General features: G+C 43.1%; 1 protein-coding gene across 1 annotated transcript in view; it reads right to left on the bottom strand.

Annotated features, from left to right (window-relative positions):
* Positions 1–11,549, bottom strand: part of CACNA2D3 (calcium voltage-gated channel auxiliary subunit alpha2delta 3) — a 1,058,385-nt gene that overhangs the window by 556,300 nt on the left and 490,536 nt on the right. Inside the window, exon 6 of the mRNA XM_004368627.2 lies at positions 1,532–1,663. Within this exon, the coding sequence (XP_004368684.1) occupies positions 1,532–1,663 (132 nt within the window). The remainder of the gene's footprint in view (positions 1–1,531; positions 1,664–11,549) is intronic.

Below are 11,549 nucleotides of genomic sequence, written 5' to 3'. Positions count from 1 at the left end.
GAGAGAAGTGAGCAGAGAGATAGGGGGACCTCATACCATCAAGAAAGCAGTGCCGGGAGCAGAGCACGTCCTTTGGACCGGGGTCCCTGCGTGGAGAAGCTCCTAGTCCGGGGGAACACTGATGAGAAGGCCAACAGAGAAAGAAAGCCTTCCCCTGGAGCTGACGCCCTGAATTTGGACTTTGGGCCTCCCTTACTGTGAAGAAACAGATTTCTCTTTGTTAAAGCCATCCACTTGGGGTATTTCTGTTGTAGCAGCACTAGATGACTCAACCACCTAGGGACTCCAACTTACCCATCCAACCTCATTCAAATGTCATGTGGTAAGACGACATGACATCTTCCTGGGTTCCTAGATGGACCAGCACTCTGACCGTGCTTTAATTTATGTAACATCTGAATTAAATTTGATTTGCTCTCTGTTGATTGTATCCAGGCAGACTGCAACTTGGTTATGCTGCTTATTATAATGTTATCTTTAATAGGATGCAACTGTTCACGTTTCTCTTAGCTTGAGGAGGAACTGTGCATGCCTTGCTGAACACCGCTCTTGGGAAATGTTCAATAATCTAGCAAAGCAGACACCCCGGCAGGCAAGTCTCAGGGGACAGATGCTGTGTGCAGGGCAAACAGCTCCTCAAGGCAGAGGTTGGCAGTCTCTGTGCTGCAAAGTGGGAAGACATCAGGTGCCTCGTCTTACTTAATGAAAACATAAAAGACTCCACTTAATTGCTTGAAGATTAGGCAGGGTGTTTTTTCCTTTGGGTTGAGCTTTTAATTTCTACAGCTGTGATGCTGGCACAATTGCAGCCTCGAGTCCCGTTTTCACAACTTGTAAGCAAAATCAAAATTTCCCTTTTTGATTAAAATTCAAACCAAGCCAGAACTAAAATCCTATTGCAACACAGAGGCCTGGGAAGGCCCCAGAAGGAACACCTGTTCCAAAGGCATGATGGATGAACCCTAACAAATGTGCTTGCTTGGGGTGCTACTCGGGGGCCAGTACAGAGCAGTCACTGCCATCAGTGCTGCCTAGGCTACTGCATCCTCTTCCCCAGGGTGAGCAAGCTCTGGGGTGGGGAAAGCCAAGTTTAAATCTTCCATTTCTCACACGTTTGGGTCAGAATTTAATTCTGCACCAGTATGACTTCTCCTTTTCCTAGTAAGAATAGTAGTAACACCAAACTCTCGTCCATAAGGATTCAATATGGCACGCTTCACACCCCAGTTCCTCTCTCTTGGCCGTGGCTCTCTGAATTTCTCTATTGAGACAGATGCTGAAGCTACACACAGGTCCAGAGAGGAAGGTGCGGTGACCAATGGCAACATCCACCATGGTCGGGGAAGCTGGGGGAGAGAGGCAGTATGCAGGCACCATATTGCCACCCTGGTCCTATGCCCTGTGGACAGATCTGAACTTACTCTTTTATTTTCTTCTAAGAGCATGGAGGAAAATGTTAACACTGAAACAGAAAGAACAATATTACGGAACCATTAATATGAATAATAATTGTCAACGCAGGGTTACTTACCTGGATACTGTCTGAAAAAGCCCTTTGCGCTTCCAAAGTACTGCCATATGAGAGAGGGGTCACGGTCAAAGTTATCTACAAAAACTTTGTTCAGGGATTCAGACCAATAAACCCCATTGACAATTGCTGGGTCTGAAAAAAAGAAAAAGAGGAGTGTTATAAAGGAAAGTGAAATAAAACCGCCACAGCTGGCATCACGCATAGCTGGCAGTTATCAGCAGGAGGGCCATCTTGCAGGAGGCTGTGAAGAAAACTGTAACTCCTGAAATGGCTAGCTCCTGGAAATTCCAGACTCCAGGGCTTCCCCACCCTGCCCCATCCCTCCAAGCCACCCAGGAGTCTCTACTGATACCTCCTTGTTTGAAAGGCACCTCCATTTATTCGTAATTTTCAATCCTGCATACCCTACAGCTCTTAAGAAAGCAAAAAGAGCCCTTCTTAGCATTACTGTCCCACTTTTCCTCCTGCCTGAGCCCAAACTCAGGGCTGAAAAGAACATACTCTTCTTTAACCACCACCCTTCTGTCAGTCTGTTGTTCTGTGGTGGTTTACGTGTTGTTAGGATGCTGAAGCTACATCACCAGTATTTCAAATACCAACAGGGGCACCCATGGTTGACCGGTTTCAGCAGAGCTTCTTGTCTAAGACAAACTAGGAAGAAAGGCCTGGAAATCTACTTCTGAAAATTAGTCAACGAAAACCCTATGGATCAAAACAGAATATTGTCTAATATACAAGGGAAAGATTAGTCAAAAGGACCAATGGACCACAACTACCACAGCCTCCACCAGACTGAGTCCAGCACAACTAGATGGTGCCCGGCTACCACCACTGACTGCTCTGACAGGGATTACAATAGAAGGTCCCAGACAGAGCTGGAAAAAATGTAGAACAAAATTCTAACTCACAAAAAGAGACCAGACTTACTGGCCTGACAGAGACTGGAGAAACCCTGAGAGTATGGCCCTTTTAGCTCAGTAATGAAGTCACTCCCGAGGTTCACCATTCAGCCAAAGATTAGACAGGTCCATAAAACAAAAGACTAAAGGGGCACACCAGCCCGTGGGCAAGGACTAGAAGGCTGGAGAGCACAGGAAAGCTGGTTAATGGGGAACCCAAGGTCAAGAAGGGAGAGTGTTGACATGTCGTGGGGTTGGTAACCAATATCACAAAACAATATGTGTACTAATTGTTTAATGAGAAGCTAGTTTGTTCTGTAAACCTTCATCTAAAGTACAATAAAAAAAAATTGTATAATATAGTACTGGAAGATGAGCCCCGTAGGTTGGAAGGGATTCAAAATGCACAGTGGCCACAACAATGGACTTGAGCATACCAACGACCAGAGAGATGGCACAGGACAAGGAAATCTTTTGTTCTGTTGTACATGTGGTTTCCATGACACAGAAAATAATAACACTCTTCCCTAAAAACAAAATGCTTCCTCTCAGCCAACATAGGCCCTGCACCAATCTTCTCCATCCCCAGTTGAGAAGTTTTTTAAATAGATAAATTGGAATCACTGTATCTCTCCCGGTCTTCTGTTCAGCAGAGTGTAAGTCCATAAGGGCAGGGGCCAACTCTTATTGGCTTTTTGCTTTACCCTCTGTGACCAGCATGTAACAAAAACTCCAAACATTTTCAAAGAAGAATGAAGCGATGGATAGATGGATGGATGGATAGCTGGAATGAAGTGTCGATCTCTAGATACCAGACAACTCTTTTACCCTGCAATCCCATGAGGAAATCTGCCCTTTTCTTCACCCTTGGCATGCAAAGATACTCCATACCTTCTGTTCACAGAAAAGAAACAAGGGTGAAGGAAAAGGAGAAAAAAACTGGTATTTCTTACAAACTAGGCCAAGCAAGGAGGATCATGGAAGATGCTCTGTGAGTCTACTCGGAAGACCCTGTTTCAAAATAATGTCTCATTAAGTAGCATTCTTTTTGTATATATAATATTTTACTGGGTTTTTGGGAAAAGTTTGCACAGCAAGTTAGATTACTCCTTGACAACTTCCACACCAACTGACTAATGGCATTAGTACATTTTTCACATTGTGTCAACATTCTCTTCAACTGTGTTCTGGTTGTTCCATTTCTAGTACTTTGGACTCCCTATCCTCCTATCTTCTCATGTTTGCTTTGGGTTAAATGTTGACCTTTTGGACTCATACAGATGTTTTTTAGTAAAGCACCAATCTAACACGTAATATCCTTCATTTTGTGTGTCACTCTGCTTTTCTAGTAAAAGGTGATCTCGGGTAGTTTTGGTTCAATGTTTGAACAGTATCTGAGGACAACAGTCTCAGGGAGTCCTCTGGTCTCAGTGGTCCAACTAATCTGGTCATTTTTACGAATTTGAGTTTTGTTCTGCATTTTTCTCCATTCTAACCAGGATCATGTACTGTGGCCCAGGTCAGATTGATCAGCAGTGGTAGCCAGGCACCATGTAGCTCTTCTGGTCTCAGGGTAGTTGAGGTCGTGGCTCATGCAGGCTATCAGCTTTGTAGACTTGTTTCTTCTCTGTGATTTGGTTGATTTGGTTACCTTCTTACTTTTTTTTGCTCCTGATGAGTAAAGACCAAGAGTTGTATCTCAGATGGCCACTCACAGGCTTTTAAGACCCCAGACGCTACTCACTTCACCGAGATGCAGAACATGAACTTTATGAGCTATATTATGCAAACTGACTGAGTTGTCCCATGAGACTATGGTCTTAAGCTTTCAAACCTAGAAAACTGATATTAGAAGATGTTTGATTATGTATGAGGAGTATCTGTAGTATTGTCTTCAATGAATATATGTGCCTGCCTATATATGTTTCTATTAACGTGTACATATATGTACTTTTGGAGCTATGGTGGCATAGTGGTTAAGAGCTCAGCTGATAACCAAAAGGTCAACAGTTCGAATCCACCAGCTACTCTCTGGAAATCCTATGGGGCAGTTCTTCTCTGTCTTACAGGGTAACTGTGAGTTGGAAATCAACTCGACGACAACAGGTTTGGTTTTTTTCTTTTGCTTTATAGATACTTCTATCTGTTCTCACAACAATTGTGAGGACGGCATAGGACTGGGCAGCATTTTGTTCTGTTGTACATATGGTTGCTATGAGTCAGAACTGACTCAACAGCACCTAACAACAACATCTGTTCTCACGTACCTGTACATCTCTACCTATCTGTGTGTGTATGTGCCTATACCCATCCTTACATGATCCTAGACTCATTTTTGGTTCTTTATTGGATTTGTTGCCCTCTTACATATGTCAGATTCTTTGGTACAGGAATCCTTTTCTCAAGAGTGCTTCTCAGCGCCATCATTTACTTTGGTCATGCTGTGCTCAATACACCCATATTTGGTGCCACCTTTCCCATCACCAAAAATAACAAGTATTTACAATCTAGAGCATGCTTCCTCTTCCCTCCCCTCCTCCCCCTAGTAATCCCCACTTAACATGGGTCTCTTTATATACATCTATTTTTGTCTTCTTATAAAAGAGGGATCATAAACAATATTTATCCTTATGTGTTTGGCTTATTTCACTTAGCATTATGCCTTCCGGGTCCATCCATGCTATGTTTCGCATACTCATCATCATTCTTTATGGTTGCATAGTATGCCATTGTATGTATGTACCACATTTTGCTTATCCATTCATTCATGGTGAGCACTTCAGTTCTTCCATTTTTTTGCTATTGTAAAGAATGCTGCAATGAACACAGAAGTGCATATTATCTGTTCATGTCACTACTTTTAGATCTCTAGGGTATATCCCTAAGAGTGGGATTACTGGATCAAACGGTAGTTCTATTTCCAGTTTTTTGAGGAAGCACTATATCATTTTTTTTACAGTGGTTGTACCATTTTACATCCCATCAGCAATGGATAAGGATCCCAATCTCCCCACATCCTCGTTAACACCTGTTGTTATCTGATTTTTTTTTTTTAATCAAGTCATTTTAGCCTGGGTAAAATGGTATCTCAGTGTACTTTTGGTTGGCATCTCTCTAATGACTAATGATATGTGAACATTTTTTCATGCATTTGTTGGCTGACTGGATGCCTTTTTTGGTGAAGGTTCTGTTCGTGTCCTTTGCCCATTTTATAAGTGAGTTGTTTGTCTTCTTGTTGTTGAGTTGCTGGTTTTCTATAAATTTTAGAGATTAGAACTTTATCTGATATGTCATTTCCAAAGATTTTTTTCCTAGTCTGGAGGTTCTCTTTTCACTCTTCTGTTGCGCATACGTGCTTAATTTCTGAGATCCCATTTAACTATTTTTTAGTAGCATTCTTTTGTAAGAGGTGAGGTAACTGTCAAGTTTGATGAGGGTGAGAATGACAACAGGCTGAGCACATGAATAATCAGGAAAAAGAGGAGGAGGAAGTAAATTTACCAAGTACAGCATCCTCGCTAGATTTTCCCCGTCGGAACCTAAGTCAAAGCATTCCCACTGTAACATCCATATTTCAAAGATGCCTCAATACCACAGAGACAGGAAGGATGAGAACAGATTCTGTCTCTCCAGTCCTCAAGTTACATTTTAACACTGTGACTGTTCATAGAAATTAGGCAGACTGAAGAGGAAACTCACTATTGACACCAGTGGCCCCGACTCCTTCTGCACAGCTGCCTGCCTCCATGATGCTCATCTAGAGAGCTTATAAGCAGAGTCCACACAATGGCACCAAATCCAGCTGACAGACACGATGTCTTATTTTCTTACCTCAGGCCTGCTTCATTCTTCAGATCACTTAATTGGATTCAATAGGCAATTAGGATTCTGACTCCAGCTCAAGGGTAAATGCTCTAACTCTTATAAAGTACAATAAACCACATCATAGGCTCAAAGAGTGAAAATGAGCAATTCAACCTTTCACCACCAAGTAATTCTGAGCAAGAGTTTATCTTCCCAATCCTGGAATATCTGTTGTCGTCGAGTCGAATTCTGACTCACAGCAGCCCTATAGGACAGAGTAGAACTGCCCCATAGGGTTCCCAAGGCTGTAAATCTTTACAGAGGCAGACTGCCACATTTTTCTCCCACTGAGCTGCTGATGGGTTTGAACTGCTGACCTTTTGGTTAGCAGTCAAGTGCTTAACCACTGCACTACCAGGGTTCCTAATCCTGCAAAATGGGGCCCTCTATTGTTCCTGTCCAAGCTTGGTAATAATTACTGTGACTCACTCCTTGCTACAGAAGCTACTTAAATTAATCCAAACAGAAGCAAATACAATAATGACATTGAAAAATCCATGATTCTTGTTTCCTCCATCAATAGCCTCTCTTACATTGGCGTAATATAAAAACCTTCCACAGTTAGAAGCAAAAATTCCATCTCACTATCTCACTGTCTCAACATGCTAAGGAGTCAAGCAAATTCCAGCTAGACAATTCTTTTTTCTTGACTGTGGTTTCTTTGGGGTAGAAAACGGCCGTCCATGCCTCTGGGTTGTCCCAGAAACTTAAGATTGCACCCTGAAGTCTTAAGGAGAACGCGGTGCTCTAAGCATCACGTAATCCTCTTCATTTGGACATCAAATACTGCTCCAAAACAAGCGCCATCAAGAAAAGGGGCTTCCCTTTTCCTAGGGCATGGTGAATGAGGGGAAGTAGAATCACTAAAAACTATGGTCTAGTTGAAATGGGGGCTAGGCTACACACACCCTTTTGATCAAATATCTGAAGTAACACTTCCTCCCTGCCTTGTAATATGATCACAAACTTGCTGAGAAAGGAATTTTAAATGGAAGGGAAAATCTTAAATTGCCTTTCACTGTCAGAGTCATCTAAGAGAAGAAAGAATAGGAAAATGGCGACATTACTAAACAGGGCCATGATCTATGTATTTAGGTAAGGACACTTAAGTTAAAAATGTTTTCTCCAACTTCAGTGACAGAGTGGAAATAAAGTAACCCAAAGGGTCAGTACTGCCCCTTCCCATGTGTCCAGACCCCTGCCCCCTCCAAGGTCTAACAAGGAGATAGCAAATACCACATTGGGGTGCAGACCATTACTCCAGCCTAATGAGGAGATGGCAAATGTCACGTTGGGGATTGGACCAGCACATCAGCCTGAAGCTCCCTCTACAACAGCTAAGCAGATCTGCTTCCTTAAAGTCACTTGTAAAAATGGCAGCATCCTCCCCAAGCAGCAGGCTTAACGCTTTTCCTTATTTGTGTTTTGTTTCAACTTTGAAGAGCCCTCTTTGCTTTACTAATGGCTTTTCAAGAGTATGAGAATAATCTGATCTTTGGCTTCCACCTCCACCCCTGATCTTAGAGGTTTAACACACTGTATTAGTGTCCTAGGGCTAATGAAACAAATAACCACAAACTGGGTGGCTTAAAACCACACAAATTTATTCTCCTACAGTCCTGGAGGTGAGAAGTCCAAAGTCAAGTGTCAACAGGGTTTGTTCCTTCTGGAGGCTCTGAGGATAATCCATTCCACGCTGCTCTCCTAGCTTCTGGTGGTTGCTGACAATTCTTGGTGTTCCTTGGCTTGTGGCAGCATCACTCCAGTCTGCCTCTATCTTCACGTGGCCTTCCCCTGTGTGCCTCTTCATGAAGTCTCCTCCTCCTTTCTCTTGTGACAACATCAGCCATTGGATTTAGGGACCACTCTAAATTCAAGATGATCTCAACTTGAGATCTCTACCTTAATTATATCTGCAAAGACCTTACTTCCAAATAAGGTCACATTCACATGTACAGGGGATTAGAACCTGGACATATCCTTTTGGGGCCACCGTTCAGCCTACTACACGGACTCTTAATTATCCTACATGATATACCCTTATTTCATGTTTTGTATGTATTCTTTTTAAAGTCTGAGTTTAGTAAGTACAGGCTTTTACCTAGTGAAGGATGTTTTTAAAGGCCTCCTCCCTTCTTTATGGGAATGATTAATGATTTTCATGTCTGAATTATATTTTTATGAGCTCACCATTCTTCCTGAGCTCTACCAATGAGTCCTACCTCTAATGCACTAAACTGGATTACAATCATTTTACTTCATGTCTACTCTGTGTGTCAATGTCCAGCATTCTCTGTTCAGTAAAGTGAACTACAGGATGACATGGTCATTTCTCCCAGTGTTTCTGTCCATTCCATATCAACTTATTATTCATCGTGGTCAATATTAAGTGCAGGAATAGCAGTTCTGCTTCCTGCATCCTTTACCTTCTGAGAGATTAAATTACCCCCAATGCCAGTCAAAAATTTCTCAGATATTCAGCTTTTAGTGCAACAGGCTATAGCAGATGTTTGGAGAGTAAGAGTCCCACACTACTTCTGTGATAAATTTGTAATTTGTATGTGCAAAGCATCTCACACATCCCTGATCTGTCTTTGTAATCCGTCTTAGAGCTCAACAACAAATCACTTTTGCAGTTTCCTTCTTTTATTTCCACCCAAATAACTGGTCTCACCTGGGCTCTGCCCTCAGGTTGGCACTTTGCTTCCTCTTGTGTTACAGATGGCTAACGCTGTCTCCACAACCCCCACCCCTAAACACACACTCACACGTCTTTTCATTTTAGTTCTGTATCTTTGAACGAGGTGGCCCCTCATTTCATCCCATTGCAGTGCATCCTCCTGAGTCCTGCCTGAGATGATCAGCTCCTCAGGTTCAGGCAAATTAAGGACACAAAGCACGCAGCACAGTAACTGGCACACATTAAATGTTCCATCCACCACCCTCTGTCAGTTTGTAGTATTGTGGTGGCTTGCATATTGCTATGATACTGGAAGCTATGTCACGGTACTTCCAACACCAGTAGGGTCAACCCATGGTGAACAGGTTTCAGTGAAGTTTCTAGACTAAGACGGACTATGAAGAAAGTTGATCTACTTCCGAAAATTAGCCAGTGAAAACCCTATGGATCACAATAAATACTGTCTGATATAATGCTGGAAGATAAGCTCCCTAGGTTGAAAGGCACTCAAAATACTCAGCAGCCGCAACAATGGAATCTAGCATACTAATGATCATGAAGATAGTGCAGGACCGTGTAATCTTTTGTTTTATTATATGTGGGGTCACCATGAGTCAGAGATGACCCAATGGCAACAACAACAAATGTCCTATGAATATTAGCTGTCATTTACTCCATGCATTATCAATAAACAACTAAGGTTCCAAGAAGAGCTCCCAACTTCCATCCCTGTTCTCTGCATCAAGAGTTGCTAGTCAACACCCTACCAGTGCAGCCTAAAGGTCTAGGGCTCAGGCCTTTAGACCTTGGGCTTGTGACTTACCCACCCTAAGCTCCAGTGTCTTCATCTGTAGAACGCAGATAAGACTAGCCCTTCCTCAAAGGCTACTGACACAGGCACGTAACAGCTTAGTAGAGAGGGCTCCGTAAACACCAGAGGTCTCATCACTAGTCGGAGCACTGTGGTGAGTCTTGAGACCGCCACTCAAGGCAATTCAGCTGTCCTCCAACTACTGGTAACCAGGTCTGGTTTTACCTAAGCCTCTTCCTCCCTCCCTCTAATTATCAGGGCAAGGTAGTCTTGACAATTCTTCCATTCATTTGTTCGTTCAACCAATATTTATTGAGGACCTACTGTATCAGGCATTCAGCAGTGAAACAGACAATGAGGCTGACACTTTGGTCTGAGGAGGAGAGAAACAACAGGCAAATAAATCAGAATTTCCAATAGAAACAGGCGTGTTTGTGGGTGTGCTGCAGGGGGAAGATATTACTAAAACTGGATGGTCAAAAATGACCTCACAGAGGATAAACATGAATGCTGAAAAGGAATCATCAACAAAAACATCTAGACCACCAAGAGCTTTCCAGGTAGGGGGAACAGCAAGGCAGTGAGTATTGCTGGGGCTCAGAGGGCAGAGAGGAGAGGTAATAGAGGAGGCTGGAGAGGCGGGCAGGTCACGGGAAGGAGTTAGGATTTTCACAGACTGACAGAGTTTTCTGCCAAGCATGTTTCCTGATAGACATAGTCTGTCTTCTACCCATAAGGCCCATTACTCTTTTATTCAAGGTTCCAAAATCAGATTCCTTTTCTTCTGAAATCTATAGCCAAAATAGATGCTTCCTCTTCCTGAGACACACCCCTCAGGCAATCAGAATCTCTACGGATGTCTTAGTACCTCAGTTTCCTCTCCAGGGCCACAAAGTCATGATAAACACTTGATCTTTTTATTTTATTTTTTCAATATCATTTATCTTCCAGTAAATTAACAGAACTATATTAATTTAAACTTGCCATTTCCTACAACAAAACACAGGTCCATTTCTAGAGAATCTTGTGTGCACATGACCAATTTATAGGCTAATAAAGAATTACAGACAAATTACTGTTTTTCAAAAACTATTGGTTAAGGTTTCGGGCAAAATGGCGCTCTAGGCAGAAACACCACGCCGACCCTCCACAGCAAAGATCCGAGAAACTAAGCTGAACAGAGAAAACAACAATCCTGAAACCCTAAAACATCAAATGAAGAAATAAAGAACTCAGCCAAGCACCAAAAGGAATGAGAAAATGGACAGAGAACGGAGAGCGAGGAGAGATTCATGCAGAGGTCCCCTATCAGCTAACGCAGCGCGGATCTGCCATCTTGGAATCCTATCAGAGACCAGCAAACAGGGGGTAGGAGAAACCACCTTCATGGAGCTTCCAGCGGGAAACACAACAACCAGTAATTTGTGATATACGTTTTCCCACCCCCAACCCTTCTTCACCCCCATTCGGCCTCCTCTGCTTCCCGTGGCCACAATCTCTTGTCCAGGAAACACTGACTGCTTGGATTCCACACACCCTAACCGGCTGGCTCTCTGAGTGCCATTTGTTGGCTGCTGGTGTTGCTTTATTTTCTGCTGCTTTTCATTTCTTCCTTACTTCGCACCACCTCCCCCTCTTTCGCTCAAATACCTGGCTCCGTGCACCACCTTTGCTTCTTTCTGAGGGGCTGTGGAGTTCCGTTCGACTGTGGGGCTGATTCCTGGTCTGCGCTGCCGCGCTGGTGGGATCCCGGGGCTTTTGTTC

This window comes from Trichechus manatus, unplaced genomic scaffold (assembly GCF_000243295.1).
Source record: "Trichechus manatus latirostris isolate Lorelei unplaced genomic scaffold, TriManLat1.0 scaffold00001, whole genome shotgun sequence".
In the NCBI taxonomy this organism is placed as follows: domain Eukaryota; kingdom Metazoa; phylum Chordata; class Mammalia; order Sirenia; family Trichechidae; genus Trichechus; species Trichechus manatus.
The sequence above is the reverse complement of the archived record's forward strand: the minus strand, read 5'-3'. Positions and strand labels throughout refer to the sequence as shown.